The sequence below is a fragment of the Nycticebus coucang genome, chromosome 23 (genome assembly GCF_027406575.1).
Source record: "Nycticebus coucang isolate mNycCou1 chromosome 23, mNycCou1.pri, whole genome shotgun sequence".
NCBI lineage: Eukaryota > Metazoa > Chordata > Mammalia > Primates > Lorisidae > Nycticebus > Nycticebus coucang.
This window is the reverse complement of record NC_069802.1, coordinates 15641687-15666173: the sequence shown is the minus strand read 5'-3', so window position 1 is coordinate 15666173 and position 24487 is coordinate 15641687. Positions and strand designations below refer to the sequence as shown.

At 42.7% G+C, this 24487-nt stretch overlaps 1 protein-coding gene across 1 annotated transcript in view; it reads right to left on the bottom strand.

Annotated features, from left to right (window-relative positions):
* RELL1 (RELT like 1) overlaps nt 1-24487 on the bottom strand; it is a 69359-nt gene that overhangs the window by 5624 nt on the left and 39248 nt on the right. Inside the window, exons 4-6 of the mRNA XM_053577637.1 lie at nt 22470-22527; nt 20996-21232; nt 18070-18208 (exon numbers count right to left, since the gene is read on the bottom strand). Of these exons, the coding sequence (XP_053433612.1) occupies nt 18073-18208; nt 20996-21232; nt 22470-22527 (431 nt within the window). The 3' untranslated portion in view covers nt 18070-18072. The remainder of the gene's footprint in view (nt 1-18069; nt 18209-20995; nt 21233-22469; nt 22528-24487) is intronic.

Below are 24487 nucleotides of genomic sequence, written 5' to 3'. Positions count from 1 at the left end.
TAGATTGGCTGACTGGATTAAAAAACACAAGCCATCCATTTGCTGTCTGCAAGAAACACACCTGGCCTCAAAAGACAAATTAAAGCTCCGAGTCAAGGGTTGGAAGACAATTTTTCAGGCAAACGGAATTCAGAAGAAAAGAGGAGTTGCAATTTTATTTTCAGATACATGTGGATTTAAAGCAACTAAAGTCAAAAAAGACAAAGATGGTCACTTTATATTGGTCAAGGGAAAACTACAACAAGAAGACATTTCAATTCTAAATATTTATGCACCCAATTTAAATGCTCCCAGATTCCTGAAGCAGACCTTACTCAGTCTGAGCAATATGATATCTGATAATACCATCATAACAGGGGACTTTAACACACCTCTTACAGAGCTGGACAGATCCTCTAAACAGAAATTAAACAAAGATGTAAGAGATTTAAATGAGACCCTAGAACACCTATGCTTGATAGATGCATATAGAACACTCCACCCCAAAGATAAAGAATATACATTCTTCTCATCACCCCATGGAACATTCTCCAAAATTGATCATATCCTGGGACACAAAACAAATATCAACAGAATCAGAAGAATTGAAATTTTACCTTGTATCTTTTCAGACCATAAGGCACTAAAGGTGGAACTCAACTCTAACAAAAATGCTCAAGCCCACCCAAAGGCATGGAAATTAAACAATCTTCTGTTGAATAACAGATGGGTGAAGGAAGAAATAAAACAGGAAATCATTAACTTCCTTGAGCATAACAACAATGAAGACACAAGCTACCAAAACCTGTGGGATACTGCAAAAGCAGTTTTGAGAGGAAAATTCATCGCTTTAGATGCCAACATTCGAAAAACAGAAAGAGAGCACATCAACAATCTCACAAGAGATCTTATGGAATTGGAAAAAGAAGAACAATCTAAGCCTAAACTCAGTAGAAGAAAAGAAATATCCAAAATCAAATCAGAGATCAATGAAATTGAAAACAAAAGAATCATTCAGAAAATTAATGAAACAAGGAGTTGGTTTTTTGAAAAAATAAATAAAATAGATAAACCATTAGCCAGACTAACTAGAAATAGAAAAGTAAAATCTCTAATAACCTCAATCAGAAACGATAAAGGGGAAATAACAACTGATCCCACAGAGATACAAGAGATCATCTCTGAATACTACCAGAAACTCTATGCCCAGAAATTTGACAATGTGAAGGAAATGGATCAATATCTGGAATCACACCCTCTCCCTAGACTTAGCCAGGAAGAAATAGACCTCCTGAACAGACCAATTTCAAGCACTGAGATCAAAGAAACAATAAAAAAGCTTCCAACTAAAAAATGCCCTGGTCCAGATGGCTTCACTCCAGAATTCTATCAAACCTTCAAGGAAGAGCTTATTCCTGTACTGCAGAAATTATTCCAAAAAACTGAGGAAGAAGGAATCTTCCCCAACACATTCTATGAAGCAAACATCACCCTGATACCAAAACCAGGAAAAGACCCAAACAAAAAGGAGAATTTCAGACCAATCTCACTCATGAACATAGACGCAAAAATTCTCAACAAAATCCTAGCCAATAGATTACAGCTTATCATCAAAAAAGTCATTCATCATGATCAAGTAGGCTTCATCCCAGGGATGCAAGGCTGGTTTAACATACGCAAGTCTATAAACGTTATCCACCATATTAACAGAGGCAAAAATAAAGATCACATGATCCTCTCAATAGATGCAGAAAAAGCATTTGATAAAATCCAGCATCCTTTTCTAATTAGAACTCTGAAGAGTATAGGCATAGGTGGCACATTTCTAAAACTGATTGAAGCTATCTATGACAAACCCACAGCCAATATTTTACTGAATGGAGTAAAACTGAAAGCTTTTCCTCTTAGAACTGGAACCAGACAAGGTTGTCCTCTGTCACCTTTACTATTCAACGTAGTGCTGGAAGTTCTAGCCAATACAATTAGGCAAGACAAGGAAATAAAGGGAATCCAAATGGGAGCAGAGGAGGTCAAACTCTCCCTCTTTGCTGACGACATGATCTTATACTTAGAGAACCCCAAAGACTCAACCACAAGACTCCTAGAAGTCATCAAAAAATACAGTAATGTTTCAGGATATAAAATCAATGTCCACAAGTCAGTAGCCTTTGTATACACCAATAACAGTCAAGATGAGAAGCTAATTAAGGACACAACTCCCTTCACCATAGTTTCAAAGAAAATGAAATACCTAGGAATATACCTAACGAAGGAGGTGAAGGACCTCTATAAAGAAAACTATGAAATCCTCAGAAAGGAAATAGCAGAGGATATTAACAAATGGAAGAACATACCATGCTCATGGATGGGAAGAATCAACATTGTTAAAATGTCTATACTTCCCAAAGCTATCTACCTATTCAATGCCATTCCTATCAAAGTACCTACATCGTACTTTCAAGATTTGGAAAAAATGATTCTGCGTTTTGTATGGAACTGGAAAAAACCCCGTATAGCTAAGGCAGTTCTTAGTAACAAAAATAAAGCTGGGGGCGTCAGCATACCAGATTTTAGTCTGTACTACAAAGCCATAGTGCTCAAGACAGCATGGTACTGGCACAAAAACAGAGACATAGACACTTGGAATCGAATTGAACACCAAGAAATGAAACTAACATCTTACAACCACCTAATCTTTGATAAACCAAACAAGAACTTACCTTGGGGGAAAGACTCCCTATTCAATAAATGGTGTTGGGAGAACTGGATGTCTACATGTAAAAGACTGAAACTGGACCCACACCTTTCCCCACTCACAAAAATTGATTCAAGATGGATAAAGGACTTAAATTTAAGGCATGAAACAATAAAAATCCTCAAAGAAAGCATAGGAAAAACACTGGAAGATATTGGCCTGGGGGAAGACTTCATGAAGAAGACTGCCATGGCAATTGCAACAACATCAAAAATATACAAATGGGACTTCATTAAACTGAAAAGCTTCTGTACAGCTAAGGACACAATAACCAAAGCAAAGAGACAACCTACACAATGGGAAAGGATATTTGCATATTTTCAATCAGACAAAAGCTTGATAACCAGGATCTATAGAGAACTCAAATTAATCCACATGAAAAAAGCCAACAATCCCTTATATCAATGGGCAAGAGACATGAATAGAACTTTCTCTAAAGATGACAGACGAATGGCTAACAAACATATGAAAAAATGTTCATCATCTCTATATATTAGAGAAATGCAAATCAAAACAACCCTCAGATATCATCTAACCCCAGTGAGAATGGCCCACACCACAAAATCTCAAAACTGCAGATGCTGGCGTGGATGTGGAGAGAAGGGAACACTTTTACACTGCTGGTGGGACTGCAAACTAGTACAACCTTTCTGGAAGGAAGTATGGAGAAACCTCAAAGCACTCAACCTAGACCTCCCATTCGATCCTGCAATCCCATTACTGGGCATCTACCCAGAAGGAAAAAAATCCTTTTATCATAAGGACACTTGTACTAGACTGTTTATGGCAGCTCAATTTACCATTGCCGAAATGTGGAAACAGCCTAAATGCCCACCAACCCAGGAATGGATTAACAAGCTGTGGTATATGTATACCATGGAATACTATTCAGCTATTAAAAAAAATGGAGACTTTACATCCTTCGTATTAACCTGGATGGAAGTGGAAGACATTATTCTTAGTAAAGCATCACAAGAATGGAGAAGCATGAATCCTATGTACTCAATCTTGATATGAGGACAATTAATGACAATTAAGTTTATGGGGGGGGAAGCAGAAAGAGGGATGGAGGGAGGAGGGTGGGGCCTTAGTGTGTGTCACACTTTGTGGGGGCAAGACATGATTGCAAGAGGGACTTTACCTAACAATTGCAATCAGTGTAACTGACTTATTGTACCCTCAATGAATCCCCAACAATAAAAAAAAAAAAAAAGAAAAAAAAAAAAAGAACACGGCGACAAAGCTTCATTCTTAGGACTTCACTGTACCTGGAGGGTGCTGCATTATATTTTTAAGTCATAGTAATAATGGCCTTTGTCAATGTCTATATTCAAAAGACAAAGCCCCCAAACTTGTAAAATAGCTCTCTACTTTCCAAAAGGCTTTTTACAAATATCTCATAAAATTGACAGCTCTGTACCCTTTTCTGTTTTATTTATTTATTTATTTTTAAGACAGAGTCTCACTATGTCGCCCTCAGTAGAGTGACGTGGCGTCTTAGCTCACAGCAACCTCAAACTCTTGGGTTCAAGTGATCCTCTTGCCTCAGCCTCCCTAGTAGCTGGGACTACAGGCACCTGCCATAATGCCCGGCTATTTTTGTTGTTGTTGTAGTTGTCATTGTTATTTGGCAGGCCTGGGCCGGGTTTGAACCCACCGGCCCCGATGTATGTGGCTGACGCCCTAGCGGCTGAGCTACAGGCCCGAGCCTTCTTTCCTGTTTTAAAGAGTGGGATAAATCAGAACAGGATGAAAATTCTAGAGCTGCCTGGGTATGTAGGTGAGCCTACCCAAGGTTAAGGAACAAAATATTCTCCTATCTATCAAAATTGTGTTTGCCTGTAAGGGTTAAACAAAACCAGAGATGAAAGTAGCTAGCAAAGATATGAAGAAATAGCCCAAAGTTGGCAAAGATGTCTTCTAGAACATACTGTTTACTTACCTTACGGCTTATTCTTTGAGATATGTACTCTAATGTTTATTTATTTATTTATTGTAGAGATGGGGTCTTGCTATTTGCCCAGGCTGGTCTTGAACTTCTTCTGGCCTCAAGCAATCCTCCCACCTTGGCATCCTGAAGTGCTGAGATTGCAGGTTTGAGCCACTGAGCTTGGCCTTCACTCAGAAATTATCCGTATTGCCCTTTTCTGTCATTCTGTCATCCATAATATTCATAGTGGTTATGAGAGTTGGGGGAGAGAGATTGATTTCCTGAATGAGATGGTGGATTGGGTAAAGGATCCTTATTCCCTAAGCTAAAAAGGAAATGAAATAGGGCGGCGCCTGTGGCTCAGTCGGTAAGGCACCGGCCCCATATACGGAGGGTGGCGGGTTCAAACCCGGCCCCGGCCAAACTGCAACCAAAAAATAGCCGGGCATTGTGGCGGGTGCCTGTAGTCCCAGCTACTCGGGAGGCTGAGGCAAGAGAATCGCTTAAGCCCAGGAGTTGGAGGTTGCTGTGAGCTGTGTGAGGCCACGGCGCTCTACCAAGGGCCATAAAGTGAGACTCTGTCTCTACAAAAAAAAAAAAAAGGAAATGAAATATTGTCTACCTGAAACAGCACAGATCAAGTTTTTTTTCTTTTTTCTTTTTTTTTTGCAGGGGCTGGGTTTGAACCCACCACCTCCAATATATGGGGCCAGTGCCCTACTCCTTTGAGCCACAGGTGCCGCCCAGCACAGATCAAGTTTTTAGTTACAATGAAATAACTAAATAACCCTGTACTGCACTGCCACAACCTATCACAGCTAAATTATGGATTTTTTACCGTAAACTGACCAAGTCAAGCCTAGAATTACTTTCAATTCAAATGAAACATTCTAGCAGAGAAAAAAAGGTAAAAAGGCCAGAGGTGGAGAAATATTATATAAAAGTGGTTGCAAAAAGGGGGAAAAAGTAAAAAGAATTTTTTGAGCAAAACTTTAAAGTAGGCCATTATCTAGAAAATAAGTACTATTTTTATGTCTCTTTTTTATGCAGCCCCTTAGAACGAAACATTTTTGCATTAAGGAAAGTAACAAAGTCAAGGGCAACAAATGTCAGGCCTGGAATGGAACCTTTCACCATACTAACAGTTTTCTTTCCACCTAGGAGGACTTGCCATTCTGAGTGTTTTGCACAGACCTGACCGAATGTTTTAAGAGTAGGCAGTTAGGGAGGTGCCTGTGGCTCAAAGGAGTAGGGCACCAGCCCCATATACTGTAGGTGGCAGGTTCAAACCTGGCCCCGGCCAAAAACTGCAAAAAAAAAAAAAAAAAACAAGAGTAGGCAGTCAGGACCACAGGCGAGGCTTAGGGTGAGGGGCCTGCAGCCAAAGGCCTGAATTCAAATTCTGACTGGCTACAGCTATTGAACTGTGGCTGTCTCTGTAACCTTCTCTTACAAGGTTTCTGGAATCGTACATTCGATGATACATGCACAATGCTTACTAAGCACCAAGCAGTCAGTACATGCCCATTCTGGTAATTACTACACCATCATCCAATTCTCTGCTCTCAACAATCGCATTAGCATTCTTCAACAGCTGCCTTCTGCAGCTGATTTAAAACGGCGCTGTCTGAAATATCTCTGAGAGAGGAAGTGAAACACACACACACACAAATTGCTGCTTGAAGGCCTCACTGCTAATAGCAGAAACTAAGCCGAAAAGGAAGCTATTCTTTTAAAATTCTTGCAGTCCTGGTCTGTCCTTACACATATACACTTACCAGGAAGCAGCCTATTACTGGTCGAGCACTATGAATTTCCAGGTAAATATCAGTCTTATCAGAAAGACGATCCAGGGGGAAAGAAGATATCACACACCCCAGGCCGTGTAAATGTCCAACTGTGGCCTCATTTCTGGCAGTGAAAGGAAGCACGTCAATAGTACAGACTGTGGGATGGCGCCTGTGGCTCAAAGAAGTAGGGGCCAGCCCCATATACCGGAGGTGGTGGGTTCAAACCCAGCCCGGGCCAAAAGAAAAAAAAAAAGTACAGACAGTGTTTCAGTGCAGTTTCACACTGTTAAATTCCTTCTCATTTGATTTCACATTGTAAATGTATCCGTGTTGAAAAATACACACTTTCAAATATATTTCTTAACTATGGAGCACCAACAGAAACGTAAAAAGGTGCCTTTCACCCCATCCTAGAGCAACAGAAAGCACAGGTGGCTCAACGGAGTAGGGCGCCGGCCCCATGTGTCAGGGGTGGTGGGTTCAGGCCCAGCCCCAGCCAAAAACTGCAAAAAAAAAGAAAGCACAAGTGGGCAGGCAGGAGTGCGTGGACAGCAGAGGAAGGAAACACTCGCCGTTCATTGTTCTCCATTGCCATCACTAGGGGACCACACTACATTTAACAAGCCTGATCTCTCTCTCTCTCTTTGGGGAAAATTTGCTGATACAATTATACCCACGTGAGTGCTCAAGCTGGAAAAAATTAAGCAAAACTTCCTTACATTGAAAACACATTTTAGGCCAGGCTCAGGGGCTCATGCCTGTAATCCTAGCACTCTGGGAGGCTGAGGCAGGTGGATTGCCTGAGCTCATGAATTCGAGACCAGCCTGAGCCAGAGGGAGACCTCTTGTCTCTAAAAACAGCTGGGTGTTGGCACCCGTAGTCCAACTACCTGGGAGGCTGAGGCAAGAGAATCACTTAAGCCAGCGGTTCTCAACCTGTGGGTCACGACCCCTTTGTAACAATGAAAATGCATCCTGCATATCAGACATTTACATTACGATTCATAACAGTAGCAAAATTACAGTTATGAAGTAGCAAGGAAAATAATTTTATGGTTGGGCATCACCACAACGAGAGGAACTACATTAAAGGGTCACGGCATTAGGAAGGTTGAGAACCACCTTAAGCCTTAAGTCCAGGAGTTTGAGGTTGCTGTGAGCTGTGACACCACAGCACTCTACCCAGGGTGATAGCTTGAGACTCTGTCTCTAAATAATAATAATAATAATAATTCACCCTATGCATAGTTCATATTTCAATTCTTTAAAGAATGATTCCATTTCAAACACGTGTAACACTCAGTACATTGGTGACAGTAAAGGCAATGAACCATCAGGAAGCCCAAGTCCTGAGTCCACTATCAGCAGGATCTGAAACAACATACGTCCCACACACACGAAGCCGGGAACCAGGCGGCACAGGGGAGAAAAGACTGCTGTAAAAACTAGCTTCTGGTGTGGAGAGAACTAAACACAGACCTTCCATTTGATCCTGCAATCCCATTGCTAGGGATCTACCCACAAGAAAAAAAAGGCATTTTACTACAAGGACATTTGCACTAGAATGTTTTCAGCAGCTCCATTCACAATTGCCAAGAGGTGGAATCAACCTAAGTGCCCATGAACTCACGAATGGATTAACAAACTTTGGTATATGTATACCATGGAATACTATTCAGCCCCCTGAGATGAGACTTTACAGTTTTTGTGTTTACCTATATGGAATTGAAACACATTCTTCTTAGTAAAGTATCACAAGAATGGAAAAAATGTCTATCCAATGTACTCAATACTAGTATGAAAGCAATAGATAAACAACTATAAGCCCACAGGCAAGAAAACACAAGTGTAGTCTGGAGGGGAGGGGCGTGAAGGGAGGGAGGAGGGGGAGGAGGGAGGGTGACTGACGGGATCTGATCTAGTGTGCACACATGAGGGTGTTCAGCACGCTCCCTGGGTGAAAGGCTCAAATATAACTTGAACTTAATCTTAGAAATGAAAATAACGTAACCTAAACATTTGTACCCTTATATCAATCTAAAAAAAAACCTAAAAACAAAAAAGTAGCTTCTGTTGTGGAAGCCCCCTGACAGCATGGCCTCCACTGTGGCCTAACAGGCTGCTGTGTTCCCACAGCCTTGCAAAGTGCCTCACACACAGTAGGGACTCAGTGCATCTGTTTTAAAGATGTAATTGTGACTTGGCGCCCATAGCACAGTGGTTATGGCACCAGTCACATCCACCGAGGTTGGTGGGTTCAAGCCCGGCCCAGGCCAGCTAACCAACAATGACAACTGCAACGAAAAAAAATAGTCGGGCATTGGGGCGGGTGCCTGTAGTCCCAGCTACTTGGGAGGCTGAGGCAAGAGAATCATTTAAGCCTAAGAGTCTGAAGTTGCTATGAGCTGTGATGCCACAGCACTCTACTGAGGACGACATAGTGAGACTCTGTCTCAAAGAAAAAAAAAAAGGATGTAATTGTACCTGCATTGAACTGAGCTGGCAACCACAGCTCCTTTGAGGCCTGAAAGTCTATGACCTTAGCGTACCTGGAAGAGAATGAAGGGCTTACAGAGCTGGACTTGATCCAGGCAGAGCTTTAAAAGCCATCAGATGATCATCAGATGATCCCACAGAGGCCAGAGGAGGCCACGCCAGGGTTGAAATAAATGATCACTGCTGCAAGTTACTGGGCCACATGACAAAAGGCTGGTCTGTCTTCCTGCCAGGGAAAGCAAAGCTTTTCCTCCCACTTCTTCCCATCTAAGCCTGCTCACTCTGTAGCCCTGTGATCTGGGGAAAATCAAACCCTCTGAGCCTGGTTTATTACCCACAACTCCTGAAATTGCTTTGAAATTCCTGTCCCTCACTTGGCTTTTCTCTTTATCCAGCCAATTTTACTTACCTACTCTTCACACAGCAGGTCCTGGGCCGATATTAACCTCCCTTCACCTCTTAATATGCATTCAATAGGATAGATAGGTTTTCCACGTAGAAGCAAGGCAGGAATCAAAGCACTGACTTTACCCCAGAGAAATGTGTTCAGCAACTGAAGGCCAAGCCAGGTGGCCTAACCCATGCCTGCTTCAAGTGCAGTATCTCTTTATAAATTTGTATTTCACTGCTCCTATGAGAACAGTGAATCAAATTAAAGGACTCAGCTCAAATCTGAGATCCTTTTGTTTTTTAAGTACTTATTTCCCCTGGGAAGGGGGGAGGCATGTAAGCTAGAGAGAAAAAAATAAACTAAGTAGTACTTTACACTTCCCACCATCACTTGTTTCCTAGAGTTTTTTAAAAAAGAAAAGCAGGAGGCGGCACCTGTGGCTCAGTGGGTAGGGCGCCGGCCCCATATACCGAGGGTGGCGGGTTCAAATTCGGCCCCGGCCAAACTGCAACAAAACTAGCTGGGTGTTGTGGTGGGTGCCTGTAGTCCCAGCTACTGGGGAGGCTGAGGCAAGAGAATCACCTAAGCCCAGGAGTTGGAGGTTGCTGTGACGCCATGGCACTCTACTGACGGTGATAAAATGAGACTCTGTCTCTAAAAAAAAAAAAGAAAAGAAAAGCAATTCTGAAGACGGCAAATAAAGCAACAGCAATTCAGGGGAGGCTACCAAGGAGCCCCCACTATACTCCCTGAGTCCAGAAAAAGGAGATGAGCTGCCTTTCCTCCTGGTCAGAGTAGGAAGTGAAGGCCGCTGAAGGTCAGGAAAGCCAGCTCATGACTGGCCACTGATGTTCAAGAGGGAGTGTGTGCCGTGAAAGAGTCTTGGCAAAGAGGAGATTTTTATCCCTAAGCAGGGCGCCTACACAGCAGTCATGGGTAAGTGGAGAAAACCTCTCAGTTGACCCTACATCCTTAACTTTAAAATAAAAAGAGCTTAAGTCAGCAGAATGTTTCAATTGCCCTTGTTACTAATTTTGATTTCTCCCATAAGAGGGGAATGGTCGTTTCTTTCTTTTTTTTTTTTTTTTTATTAAATCATAGCTGTGTACATTGATATGATCATGGGTTATCATTCACTAGCTTCACAGACCATTTGACACACTTTCATCACACTAGTTAACATAGTCTTCCTGGCATTCGCTCAGTTACTGTGCCAAAACACTTACATTCCACATTTAGGAATAGTCATTTCTAAGGCCTTCTTAACACAAATAAGAAAATGACCCAAATTCCTGAGGGACTTGCCAGCTACTCTCTACTTTTGAGAGAGTCCAAAGCTGTAACATTCTTAAGAAGTAACCAGGAATTCACAGCGCCCAAAGTTGATGCTTGAGAAACAGCCTAATATATAATCACCAAGAATAGCATGAAAATTATTTACAGTGAATATTTAGTAGATATTAACTCAGTGCCAAGGATTAGTTGAAGAACTACACACATATACCATGTCGTGTAAGTCCAGCAACAACCCCATTTTAAAGATTAAAAAACCGAGGCATGAAAGCATTAAGCCAATTGCCTGAAATCATTGGTAGTTAAGGGACACAGGTAAAATTAAATGTAAAGAGTTTAAAATCAAGTTTGGCCAGATGTAGTGATTCATTCCTGTAATCCTATTATTCTGGGAGGCCAAGATGGTACATTGATTGAGAGTAGGAGTTCAAGACTACTCTGAGCAAGAGCAAGACCTTCAGTTTACAAAAAATAGAAAAATTAGCTGGGCATAGTGGTATGGGCTTATAGTCCCAGCTACTCCAGAGGCTGAGGCTGAGACAGGAAGATCTCTTGACCCCAGAAGTTTAAGGTGTAGTGAGCTATGAGATAATACCACTGCACTCCAGCCTGGGCAACAGATTGAGACTCAGGCTCAAATAAGTAAGTAAGTAAATAAATAAAACTAAGTTTTTATACTCGAAAATTAACTATTAAGGCTCAGCGCTTGTATGTAGCACAGTGGTAATAACACCATCCACATACACCAAAGCTGGCGGGTTCGAGCCCAGCTAGGGCCTGCTAAACAACAATGACAACTGCAACAGAAAATAGCTGAACGTTGTGGCGAGTGCCTGTAGTCCCAGCCACTTGGGAGGCTGAAGCAAGAGAATCACTTAAGCCCAAGAGTTTGAGGTTGCTGTGAGCTATGACATCACAGCCCTCTACAGGGTGACAAAGTGAGACTCTGTCTCAAAAAAACCCCTCAAATTAATTATTAAAATAAAAGTTTTGGGCGGCACCTGTGGCTCAGTCGGTAAGGCGCCGGCCCCATATATCGAAGGTGGTGGGTTCAAACCTGGCCCCGGCTGAACTGCAACCAAAAAATACTGGGCGTTGTGGTGGGCGCCTGTAGTCCCAGCTACTCGGGAGGCTGAGGCAAGAGAATCGTTTAAGCCCAGGAGTTGGAGGTTGCTGTGAGCTGTGTGACGCCACGGCACTCTACTGAGGGCCATAAAGTGAGACTCTGTCTCTACAAAAAAAAAAAAAAAAAAAAAGTTTTAAATTAAAAATAAAAAATAAACGAATAGTAATAATAGCAAAGCAATTTAAAACAAAAAGCTATGTCTAGTATTATGAATATTTGTTTTGATAAAAAAATTAACTATGAAACTACTAGAAAAAAAGCACAGGAAAAAGCTCTGTGATATTGGTCTGGTTGGGCAATGATTTTTTTGGATGTGACCCCAAAAGCACAGGCAACAGAGGTGAAAATATGCAAGTGAGATTATATTTCAAACTAAAAATTTCTGCACAGCAAAGGAAACAATCAAAAGAGTGAAGAGACAACCTATAGAATGGGAGAAAATAGGTGCAAACCATGTATTTTATAAGCGGTTAGAATCTAAAACACAAGGAGCTCAAACAACTCAACAGCGAGAAAACAAATGGCCCAATTTAAAAATAAGCCAAAAGGGGGAAGGCGAGGTTGGGGGCATTTTGGTCAAAGGGCACAAAATTTTAGCTGGACTAGAGGAATATGTTCAAGAGATCTAGTATACAACATGGTGACTGTTAACTATTATTAAAAAATGTTATAACTGTTATTACAGTTAATAACAATGTGTTATATTCTTGAAAATTGCTAAGAGCATAGATTTTTAAATGTTTTTCACCACAAAAATAAGTATGTGAGATAATTAGCTCAACTTAGCCATTCCATAATGTATACATATTTCAAAACAGCATGCAATAAACACATACAATTTTTATTTGCCAATTTAATTAAAAATAAAAATATCTTAAATATGGCTATGTAAACTTACCCAGTATTTTCAATGAGATCTTATCATAAAATGGAAAAAAGAAGCACATCCTTCAGAAACATGCAATATACAATGCTTGGGACTGTACCATTTTTAAAAAACCACTGAGCAGTGACAATGAAGACAAGGCCGTGGCATTTGGAGACTGAAATATCTAACTTTGAAGAACAAAAGCTTATTCTTCTAAGAAGAAATCAAAACACATTTTCTGTAGAAAAAAGAAACCATTTTAACTGCATTGCCAAAATAAATCAGGCAGCGGGCAAGTTAGAGCTAGCTACAAAAAAAGAAAAAAAAAAAAAAAAAAGAAAACTCAGGCCACTGAGGCAGAGTGAAAAGAATATGGGGCAGATTTTGGGTTTTAAGGAAGGAAGGAGTGAGAGGCAGAGAACCTGTCCCAATCTTGATAATGTTCTATTTAGAATACCAAGTCTAGTTTCTCATAACCACTTGGGGTGGGGGGTGGGGGTGGGGAGAAAGCTAAGCTAACCAATAATAATAGATACATATTTGCATTGAAATATTTTAATCATCCTACAGTAAAACTAACAATTTCAGCATTCTAGCGTAACTAAAAATCCAAATTTGAGCACACACATCTTTCAGGAAAAAAATACAACTTCAAAGCCTATACTTGATTGTATAAAAGACGCAAATACCCCTCCCCTGCTGTATTAGCTATATTATTCCAGCACAAATCTTCTGTTTCAGTCTAGTGCCAGAGATTTTAGTCCAGAAGGCAAAATTTCAGGATTTCTCTAGTCATGTTAAATGCCTCAAACATACTCATTTTTGGAAATAAAAAAAAAACTAGCAAGAAAAATTTTAATGAATACATATATATATATTTAAACACCAATGAATATTCCCTTCCCTTCTTTTTCAGAGTCCATATTCCACTGGGGTAATCAAACACGGTGATCTCTCTGATCACGAGACCTGCCTGTCTTGGACCCAGCTGAATTAAGTCCGTGACACCTGAAGCCAGGCTGCCTGCATTTGACTCTGAAATCCATCACATTCTTGCTGATAGCTCCAAACAAGTTGGCTGAACTCTCTATGCTTAAGACCTTCACCTGCAAAACAGGGTACTACCTGGCACCTACCTATTGCTGTCATGAAAATTAAGTAAAACACGAGAGGTGCCTTTCAAAGCATGCCAGGTACAGAGTATTGGAAAAACTATAGGCAAGGTTGGGCTCAGTGGCTCACACCTGTAATCCCAGCACTTGGGAGGCCGAGGCAGGTGGACTGCCTGAGCTCACAGATTCAAGACCGGCCTGAACCAGAGTGAGACCGTGTCTCTAAAAAATAGCTGGGTGTTGAGGTTGGTGCCTGTAGTCCCAGCTACTTGGGAGGCTGAGGCAAGAGGATCACTTGAACCCAAGAGTTTGAGGTTGCTGTGAGATAAGACACCACGGCACTCTACCAAGGGTAAGCAAGTGAGACTCTGTCTCCAAAAAATAAAAAACCTGTAGGCATATAATTAATTTACTCCATGGATCATGGGCATTTATGGTATTATTCTCTTTACTTTGAGTTTGTTTGAAAATTTCCATAATAAAAATTTTTACTTTTAGTTGCAAATTAATTACAGTAAGTTGGAGGCTCGAACGCACTCCCTTTCTAAGGCCAGTCATGTGCTCATTCCTGAATGAGACCACAGGACACAAATGACTCGCCTCTTCTGGACATCTATGTCCCAGATACTTATTTGGCATTTGTCATAAATGAGTAAATCTAATGTCCTTATTTCATGTTCAAAGAAACTGGGAGTAGAGCAGTTAGGTATAATTTCCAGAGGGTGAAGCTCAGATTTGAACCCATGTCCTCTGATCAAATCCAGTTCTCTTTTATATAGTCCTGCTGGATGCTTTGCAAAGAATATCAAATTATAAACCAGTCGAATGTGGTCAGGACTTCAAACAATTGGATCAAATTCCCATAGTTGGATACAGACCAAGCAAACCAGCTGAACACTCCTAATTCTTTTAACCTTCTAGATCCACAGTGTTGTTCTTCCAGCAGCAGCAGCCAAAATCAGCCATGGCACCTAGTTAGCCAAGCTCTAATCAGGGCCGGAGAGGATCACCTTCCTCTTCCTGCCTGAGGGCGAGCAGATAGACAATTTCTCCATCTCTCAACACAACGCCCAGTGGATGACTCATACCCATCTGTCATCATGACCCATTATTTTCTCTGCATCTAAGGCCTGGGCCTTCCTCACCTTAGCCTTGAATAGCCAGATGGTTCTCTTCCCAGACAGGCAAATTCTCAGTGATTGGAATCAGAATGCATCTCTGATGTACCAAGGCCGCTCACTGGTCCAATTCTAACATCTACAATACCATCCTCTCTGTTGAGTACAACTTCCGGTGATGATGGAAATGTTCTGGGTTTACACTGTCTTGTATGGTAGCCCTTGGTGTGGCTACCAAATACTGAATGCGACTGGTAAAAATGCAGAACTCAATTTTTAATTTTAATTAATTTAAATTTAAATAGCCATAGGTGACCAGTGGCTATGATATTAGGCCATGAAGTTCTAGAGATCATTGGTGGAACTATTATTCCCCATTCATGGGTCATGGGCTGCCCCTTCATGAACCCCTTAGGATGACAGAAGGGGGTGATTGATGGTGTATGTAGTCAGAGACCTAGGTTGGAATCTCAACTCTTCTTTCTAGCTGTGTGACCTTGTACACATAACTTACCCTTGCCAGGCATTGTATCCATTCATTCTTTTCCTCATCTTTAAAACTAGGATAATAGGGGTGGCGCCTGTGGCTCAAGGAGTAGGGCACCTTTCCCATATGCCGGAGGTGGCAGGTTCAAACCCAGCCCCGGCCAAAAACCACATAAAAAAAAAAAACTAGGATAATAGTATCAAGCTCATTAGATGTTTATAATATGACATGCGAGATGTCATATTATCAGCATAATCATCCTATCGGTAGGCTGTCTAGAAGACTAGAGTATTAAATTAACATTAGCTACTGTTATTATTATCTTCATCATCCTCTTCCTTTTCCTAAATTCCTCTTGGCTTCCTTCTCAAGGTCACCAGTAATTGAAAAGCCAAGAACAGACTCTTCTGCAGTTTCTACTCTTTAAAGAAGGCCCTTATTTGGCTTCTAAACTCAGGGGAAGAGGCCCTAAGATCAAGATTGCAAGAACTAGCTTTAGAAAGCTATCAGATAAGGGTGGCACCTGTGGCTCAAAGGAGTAGGGCGCCAGCCCCGTATGCCGAAGGTGGCGGGTTCAAACCCAGCCCAAGCCAAAAACCACAAAAAAAAAAAAAAGAAACTCAGTAAACTCAGGAGCAGGACTCCCCCAGATTACCTCCTATGCATCTTTAACCCCTCCGAGCCCAGCAGATTATCAGAGAGGCTTCACCCACAAAAGCTACTTTTGTCCTCCACTCAACCACACCAACCAAACTGAACGAACTCATAATAATAAGGAGCATAGACTGGGCATTTCCTATGTGCCAGGCCCTGGGCTCCATCTGTATAACTTTATGGAAATCTCACTGCCACCCCTTGAGACAGGTAGGGTCTATTTTCCAGCGAGGAATAACAGGCCAAAGTACCTTGCCCAGGCCTCAGTGGCGATGAGTGGTGAAGTGGGATTTGAGCATGCAGCCAGACTGCAGGGCTCAGGTTCAACTCCGCTATATCTGTGTACCTGAGAACCCCATCTGACCACTCCCCCATGTCCACCCTCTGTCCAGGGTCTCACAGCTCCACTGGAGCTTTTAGACCAACATCAGTCCCAGGTCTCTCCCTTGCAGTTTAACACAGAATAAGAAACATGAGAAGGACGTTTCTACTCAAGCCAGAATAGCACCAAAAGATTCAGATGAAAGCTAAGCCAGCATCAAGTCATCACCATGTTCTGGGGTTGTTTTCTTTCTTTCTTTTCTTTTTTTTTTTTTAAAGTAGTATTTTCCAAAATTAAAACTGCCAAACCCAAAAGCATTCATTTTTGCTTTTCTCCTGCTTAAAAACACTTGATGGAAAAACAAACATCTCTCCTGAGGGTGTTTCAGAATCGTGACACAGCAAGGGAAAGTGGTTTCCAACTCAGTTAATGGAGAAAGCATTGCTTTGCTTGCTCCGCCTTTTCCAAATCACAGCTTAACTAAATATAAGGACAAAATTAGAGTCATTTGGCCTGCACTTTTTTTTTTCTTAAAGGCTATTTTATAAGCTGCCAACATTTAAACACTGTGGTGATTTTATATTTTAGAAGTCTGGATTTTGGCTCGGCGCCTACAGCTCAACAACTAGGGCACTTGCCACATATACCAAGGCTGCAGATTCAAGCCTGGCCTGGGCCTGCTGAACAATGACAACTTCAACGAACAAATAGCCAGGCATTGTGGTGGGAGCCTGTAGTCCCAGCTACTTGGGAAGCTGAGGCAAGGGAATCACTTAAGCCCAAGAGTTTGAGGTTGCTGTGAGCTGTGATGCCATAGCACTCCGCCTAAGGCAACAAAGTGAAACTCTGTGTCCCCCCCACACACAAAAAGAAGTCTGGATTTTGCCCCATTCTTCTTTTGTAAAAAGACATAGCACCAGGAGGTGCTTTCTGCTTTTGGTGACACAAGCCCTATGGATGGGTGATGTGACTAGGCGACTAGACACAGTGGCCTCTATCTTCATTCTCACAAATGCCAAGTCCTTGGAGGCAACGACTTGGTAGCCTCTTTTTTTTTTTGTAGAGACGGAGTCTCACTGTACCGCCCTCGGGTAGAGTGCCGTGGCATCACACGGCTCACAGCAACCTCTAACTCTTGGGCTTACGCGATTCTCTTGCCTCAGCCTCCCGAGCAGCTGGGACTACAGGCACCCGCCACCCTCGGCATATGGGGCCGGCGCCCTACTCACTGAGCCACAGGCGCCGCCCTTGGTAGCCTCTTTACAAGAAGCTCTGGACATGCCTGTAATCCTAGCACTCTAGGAGGCCGAGGTGGGTGGTTTGCTTGTGCTCAGGAGTCCAAGACCAGCCTGAGCAAGAGCGAGACCCCGTCTCTAAAAAAAAAAAGAAAGAAAAAGAAAAGCTGGGTATTGTGGCACGTGCCTATAGTCCCAGCTACTCAGGAGGCTGAGGCAGGAGGATCACTTAAGCCTAGGGGTTTGAGGTTGCTGTGAACTATGATGCCATGGCACTTTACCCAGGGCACTGAGTGAGGCTCTGTCTCAAAAAAAAAAAAAATAAAAGCTCTGGACAGACAGATAGGGTATCACGTTCAGTCCCCCATCACTCTCCCACCTCACCAGTTCCAGGAAAGTGTTCCCATTTCCCTGCCAAATGTCACTCCAGTGCGCCCATAGACCCCAGGGAGGCTCTCAGTAGCTCCTCCCCTCTGCACACCCCACCCTCCATGTCACCAAACCGTGGCTGACCTGCTACTCCATGTCACTGTGTTCTCTCTTCACAGGCGTCACGGGCACCTCCCCATTAATGCTTTCTGTTCCACCAACAGACATCAAACTTCTCCGCTCCTTCTGGGTTGACTTGTGTTCCACTTTTGTAACCCTAAACCTGAGCAGGGAAAGAAGAGATGCGATGGGTTTGTTTTTCCAATAAAAGAATTATGAATAAAGCAAAAATCATCCATCCATCTGGGATCCCAAATGAACTCAGTCAAAAGTTAGGACACAAATAAAAAACAATACCTTCAGGAGGAGGGACATCCCCTGCCAGCAAATCTCCCTGTCCCTTGCCAAACTTCCCTGCTGATTTTCAATCAACCACATCACAGACTAAGCTGGATGTTTTATAGAGCATGCAAAATGCATACAAAAACACAAGTACTCAAATATTAAACAGCCTGAGTTGAGGTTTCTAACAATGATGTGAGTTTTTACATCAGTTTTTGTTTGTTTGTTTTTTTAAAATGACAGAAGGCTACATAAAAGCAGGTTACAAATTAGACAGATAGAACCTGGACATTCACTTGACGACCCTTTTGAAAACAGACACTTTTCAGACAGGTCTGTCCCAACACACACAGGCAGATGAGCCGCACACAGTAACACATTTTCTCAGTATTACTTGGTGGTCGCGTGTGGGGGTTTCCTTTGTCAAAAATTGGGTTAATTGGGCTGGGTGTGGTGGCTAACGCATGTAATCCCAGCATTCTGGGAGACTGAGGTGGGTGGATCGCTGAGCAAGAGTGAGACCCTGTTTCTACTAAAAATAAAAAAACTAGCCAGGCATGGCTGGCTCCTGCAGTCCCAGCTACTCGGGAGGTTGAGGCAAGAGGATCACTTGAGACCAAGAGTTTGAGGTTGCTCTGAGTTAGGCTAACTTTGGCTCAAAAAAAAAAAGAAAAAAAAAGTTAATTTTCATTAAGGATTAAGAAAAAAATTAAGGAAGTTAAAAGATTTTGCTAAGAATTAAGAGAGAAGTTAAAGGAATTTCCTTAATTTGTCTGTTTTTATAGCACCATCATCAAATCCCTATTTTATAATATTTTCTTTCCAGTTCTGGTCTTAATCTCCCTTAAAGCTATAATAAAACAAATTCTCTTCCTTGTCCAAAATGAGATCACCAACTCCGAGAAGGAGGAAGATTCTGGAAGTGAGAGGAGAAACAGGGAGCAGTTGTGAACGCAAATTTAATCTGTCAAATTGTGAGACTCTCATAAGCAACACGTGCTAAAACACAGCCTGCGGTACATAAAGGCTCAGAGTGTCTAATACCCAAGAAAGAAAGTTGGATTGGGGGCATTTTAAAAAGCTGTGTTGAATGTGAGTTGAAAATGTCAGCAGATTTTTTTTTTTAAGCCAACAACACACGCTTTGTCTGAACAAGCTACAGGTCCTCATTCATGTGCATTCATAAATTCCTACGACTCTGCTTCTTTGTAGAACAGTGTGGTCACATGTGGTCTGTTTTGCTGTGAGCAGCACACAGCCCTGTGGCTTTCTTCACGCCGCTTGTGCAACAGGTGATGAAACTCAACTGAATTAAAGCAATAATAATAGCAGCCAAGGCCGGGCACAGTGGCTCATGCCTGTAATCCTAGCACTCTGGGGGGCCAAGGTGGGTGGATTGCTTGAGCTCAGGAGACCAGCCTGAGCAAGAGCAAGACCCATCTCTAAAACAAATAGCCGGATATTGTGGCAGGCGCCTGTAGTCTCAGCTACCCAGGAGGCTGAGGCAAGATGATTGAGCCCAGGAGCTTTAGTTTGCTGTGAACTATGATGCCACCATGGCAGCACTCTACTAGGGGTTACCAAATGAGACTCTGTCTTAATGAATAACAACAACAGCAGCCAACATTTCTTGAATGCATAAGTGCCCAAACTGGTCTAAGATCTTTCCATCAGTCGCCTCACTGAATCTTCACAGCAACCCTAGGAGATGAGTGATTGTCACCCCACCTTCTGTCACCTTCAGAGGGGAAACTGAGGCACTGAGTGAGGTTAACATCTTGTAAGTAGTGGTGCCAGGACTCAGACAAATAAACGCGGTGGGTTCAGCCTGCTACTCCCAGAGGTTTCTCATCTACGCTGTGCTGTGCTCAGTGCCCACCCAGTCGCACTCCAGTGTGGATATAGCTTTAGTAACATGGTTCCCGAGTGAGACTTGGAACCCAAACAGCAGAGCAAAATTGCTCTCGGTGAAGTCGATTGATGCATTGCCCGAACTGTAAGAGCTCCACCTCATCTATGGGTCACAGAAGAAAGGTATTTTAGGACCAAGAAACCCAGCAATAGTGGAGAAAGCAGTCACGGAAATTTGCATGGATCTTCTGGGGCAGAGACTGGAGAGTGTGGGTCAGATAATACGCCTTCTCTGCTTCCTGGCCTATGGCAAGATGACAAGCTGCAGGTCCTCGCCAGGTGTTATGGCTGAGTGATTGTGAAACACGATACGAGCCGTTCCCAGGCCCATCTCGTGAACAATCCCAGGCCCTCGTGAACAATCCTCCACACAAACCAAGCAGAGCCCCACAAGGAAGGGACCTGGGATCCTGGGAGGCCACTTGAAGAGCCACTCACTGACCATACAATCGCCTGCTCTGGACTGTCACAAGGGAAATTATTTCTGTATACAATTGAAAATCTAGGCTTGATCTGTCACAGTTAAGTATTTGTCTCAGTTAACACATCTCCCATCTGATGGAACAACAGCTCATTTTCAGGATTCTCATGTTGTTGAAAAAAATCCAGGACTCAAAGCAGAAAACATCGAAAACCCCCAGAGACATCCCCTGAGCCAGGCTTGGGAAAACATACTCTACATTTTATGGGTAAATACAAAGCCACACAGCACAGCGACCACATCACACGGACCCAACAGCATTTGAAGGGGTCTTACCTGCCGACAGACAGGACGGTGACCTCTCCTTGGCGCCTGGATCGGCCCTCTTTGGACTTGTTGGTGGGTTTTATGAAGTGCCACCGCTTGTGTCTACACCGATGACACACGTCCTTCTCGACGACACCACCCACCGTGTGTAGATGGTGGCCACACACGTGCTTCCCTGGGGTGCCCCCTGGTGATAAAGGCCCAGGACTCACGGGTGGGCTCCCGGGAGTGCTGGGGGTCACAGGGCTAAGGTAAGGAGGAAAAGGAAAAAGTAGAACTGTTTATGCAAAAGAAGTATCAGCCAAGGAATCTCTCCCTTATGATGTAAGAAGCAGATTTAAGTTTAAAAATATATATATAACAAGTGTCTGTGAACACCCAACTCTAGCGTAGTTCCCAGCCCAATAGGTGTTCAATAAATGCTTATTCTAGCACTCTGGGAAGGCTAAGGCAAGTGGTACTCAGGAGTTTAAGACCAGCCTGAGTAAGACAGAGACCCCATCTCTACTAAAACAATAGAAAAACTTGGCGCCTGTGGCTCAGTGGGTAGGGCGCCAGCCCCATATATCGAGGGTGGCAGGTTCAAACCCAGCCCAGCCAAACTGCAACAAAAAATAGCCGGGCGTTGTGGCGGGCATCTGTAGTCCCAACTACTTGGGAGGCTGAAGCAAGAGAATCACCTAAGCCCAGGAGTTGGAGGTTGCTGTGAGCTATGACACCACGACACTCTACCAAGGGCAATAAAGAAAGACTCTGTCTCTAAAAAAAAAGAAAGGAAGGAAAACTAGCCAGGTGTAACGGCGCACACTTGTAGTCCCAGCTATTTAAGAGACTGAAGCAAGAGGATTGCTCAAGCCTAAGAGTTTGAGGTTGCTGAGAGCTGTGATGCCAGGGCACTCTACCCAGGGCGACAAAGTGAGACTCTTGTCTCAAAAAAAACCCCAACTTTGCAAGTGTCCCCACACCAGCCTGGTTGCTCGGGTGATCATCACTGTTCATGGAGTCCTTCAAGGCCCAAGTACCTTAAAGTAATGCCAAGTACCCTAAAATAATCCAATAAAGTTGGTGTAATGCCGCTCTCCATTTCATAGATGATAGAACTTGAACTCAGAGTGGTCAGTTCCTCACCCAAGAACAGATGGCCAGTAAAAGACAGAGATGAGAACTGGGAACTCTCTCCCAGTTCCAAGGCCCCATCACTCTCCCTAACAAACAGTTCTCAATCAGAGCTGATTCCAGCTCCCACAGGGGGACACTGACAGTGTGTGGAGACATTTTGGGCTGGAGGGACAAAAAGGGGAGGGGAGTGCTGTGGCGTCTACTGAGGAGAGGGCAGGGATGCTGTAGAGGTACAGGACTGTTCCCCACAGCAAAGAGTTACCTCCCCAACCCAAAATGTCATGAGCGTGGAAGCTGGGAAACCTGCCCTAGCGTCTGGAATGTCAGAGAAGAAAATGTCCCAGGACACGCGAGGAGCACTCACCTTTCAGGATCACACACGGTGTTATCTGCTACCATTGCCTTTAAGACATCAGCATTTGCTAAGGAATAAAAATGAAATTAAAGAATCAAAATGAAATGAATAAGATGTGTAATCATAGAACTGTCACTCAGAAAAGCTGTTGGATGAACACCAACTCAATTCCTTCGGCTTATAGATGAGGTCCCGAGGCCCCAGAGAAGGAAGCGTCTTCCCCATGGTAACCCCAGGATATGGCACCATCTGCCAGTGACTTTCACCGTGCAGGACCTCGCGCAGAGTGATACTGGACACCAGGGAGGGCAGCTCCACTACACTACTTTGCTTCCTACCACCGTGAGCAACAGAATCTAAAGGACAATTTATCCACAGCTGCTCTACAGCACTTAGCATATTTTAATAAATACACTTTGATAAATATCGTAGTAAAGTGTATGTTTTAAAGGACTTGTATTCTTTTTTTGTTGTTGCGTAACCAGTATATTAAGGAGACATTCACATCTTTCAAGAAGGGCTTACACATTCTGAAACCCAGATTTAAGGATGTGAACATATGAAGACTTAAACAGACAATTAAAACTACTCATCCTTTGCTATACCACCAACATAAAATCACAGTTACTTTGCAGCGTAAGTCAAATGCTTCACAGAAAGCCGGAAACATCCTAACAAAGACCTTCCTATGGTATGAATGTAGATGACTTTTTCACGTAAAGGTCTCGAAGATCTGGATTCTAATAAGTTGTATGTTCCAAAAGAATGAACTCTGAATTCTGAATACCCTGGAGTATCAAATCTATTCTACATAAAATCAGGGATGGAAGAGATTGAATTTTCCAGATGGACAATTCGTGTTAGTTCTGCTTCAGACCATACAAAGCCCATAATTACGGCCAGACACCTTACAATTTCAAGGGCAGAACACAACACATTCCTTATGTCATACAGGCTGCTGTAAATTAGACTTCTAATGCTAATTTCTTTTTTTTTAATTTGTAGGTGGGACGCTAGGGTGTCAACAGAATCAAACTGAATTCAAGCTTCTTGGGTTCCCCCAGACCCCCGCCTCCCACAGCCACACACCACATTCTTTTTGCCTCTTGGGGAGTGGTCCAGCTCCCACCAATAAAAAAGCTGAAGTGGATGTTCAGGTTTCTCTTGGCTATTTAATTAGCAAGGTCAAATACTATTACCGACTGGTAACCTTTTTGATTGATTTTTAAAATGCTGTTCTCATGACTAACCACAACAAATTCTCTAGAGAGGAAAGAACAACCACCAAAAAAACCCAATACCAACCTCTCACACTTAACATTCAAATGACATCCCTAGAGGAGAAAATTAACTCTTAAGCCCAACATTGCTACAGAGAGTGATAAGAGTTTACATGGACTGTTTCTCACACTGGTCTTCATTATTACCCAACTCAGAGCTGTATCTGTATGATACTACGGATATATTATACATCTGGCTATGCATGATGTGCGTATCTCTGCTTTATATAGGAGAGTAAGGTTTTTTTGCCCCTGATTTTCATGCTCTTTGGGCACATCACCCCACTGCATGTACCCATAAAAATGCTTTTTTTTCCTTCAGTTTTTGGCAGGGGCTGAATTTGAACCCACCACCTCTGGCACATGGGACCAGCGCCCTACTCCTTTGAGCCACAGGCGCTGCCCTAAAAATGCATTTTTTTTTTTTTTTAAAGAATTAACACACCATACCATCCTCTACCAAAAGAAATATTTTCTTGGGCCTTCATGATTACCTGCAAGGGTACCCGAATGCATTTCCAAACACAAGTTTTGACCCCAATAAAACTCTTGTCATTACAAAAAAAGGCACTGAAAATAGATCCATGGTATCTTCTCCCTCACGACAAAGAAGACACATTACCCGCTGCAAAATATATTTAAGTGTAATCCAGTGATGTCTGGCATTTTGCCTTTCGATTAATAATGAGGATTGAGAAAAATAATTTTCCTCCAGATAATAGGTTTGGGCATACAATCGCATCTACA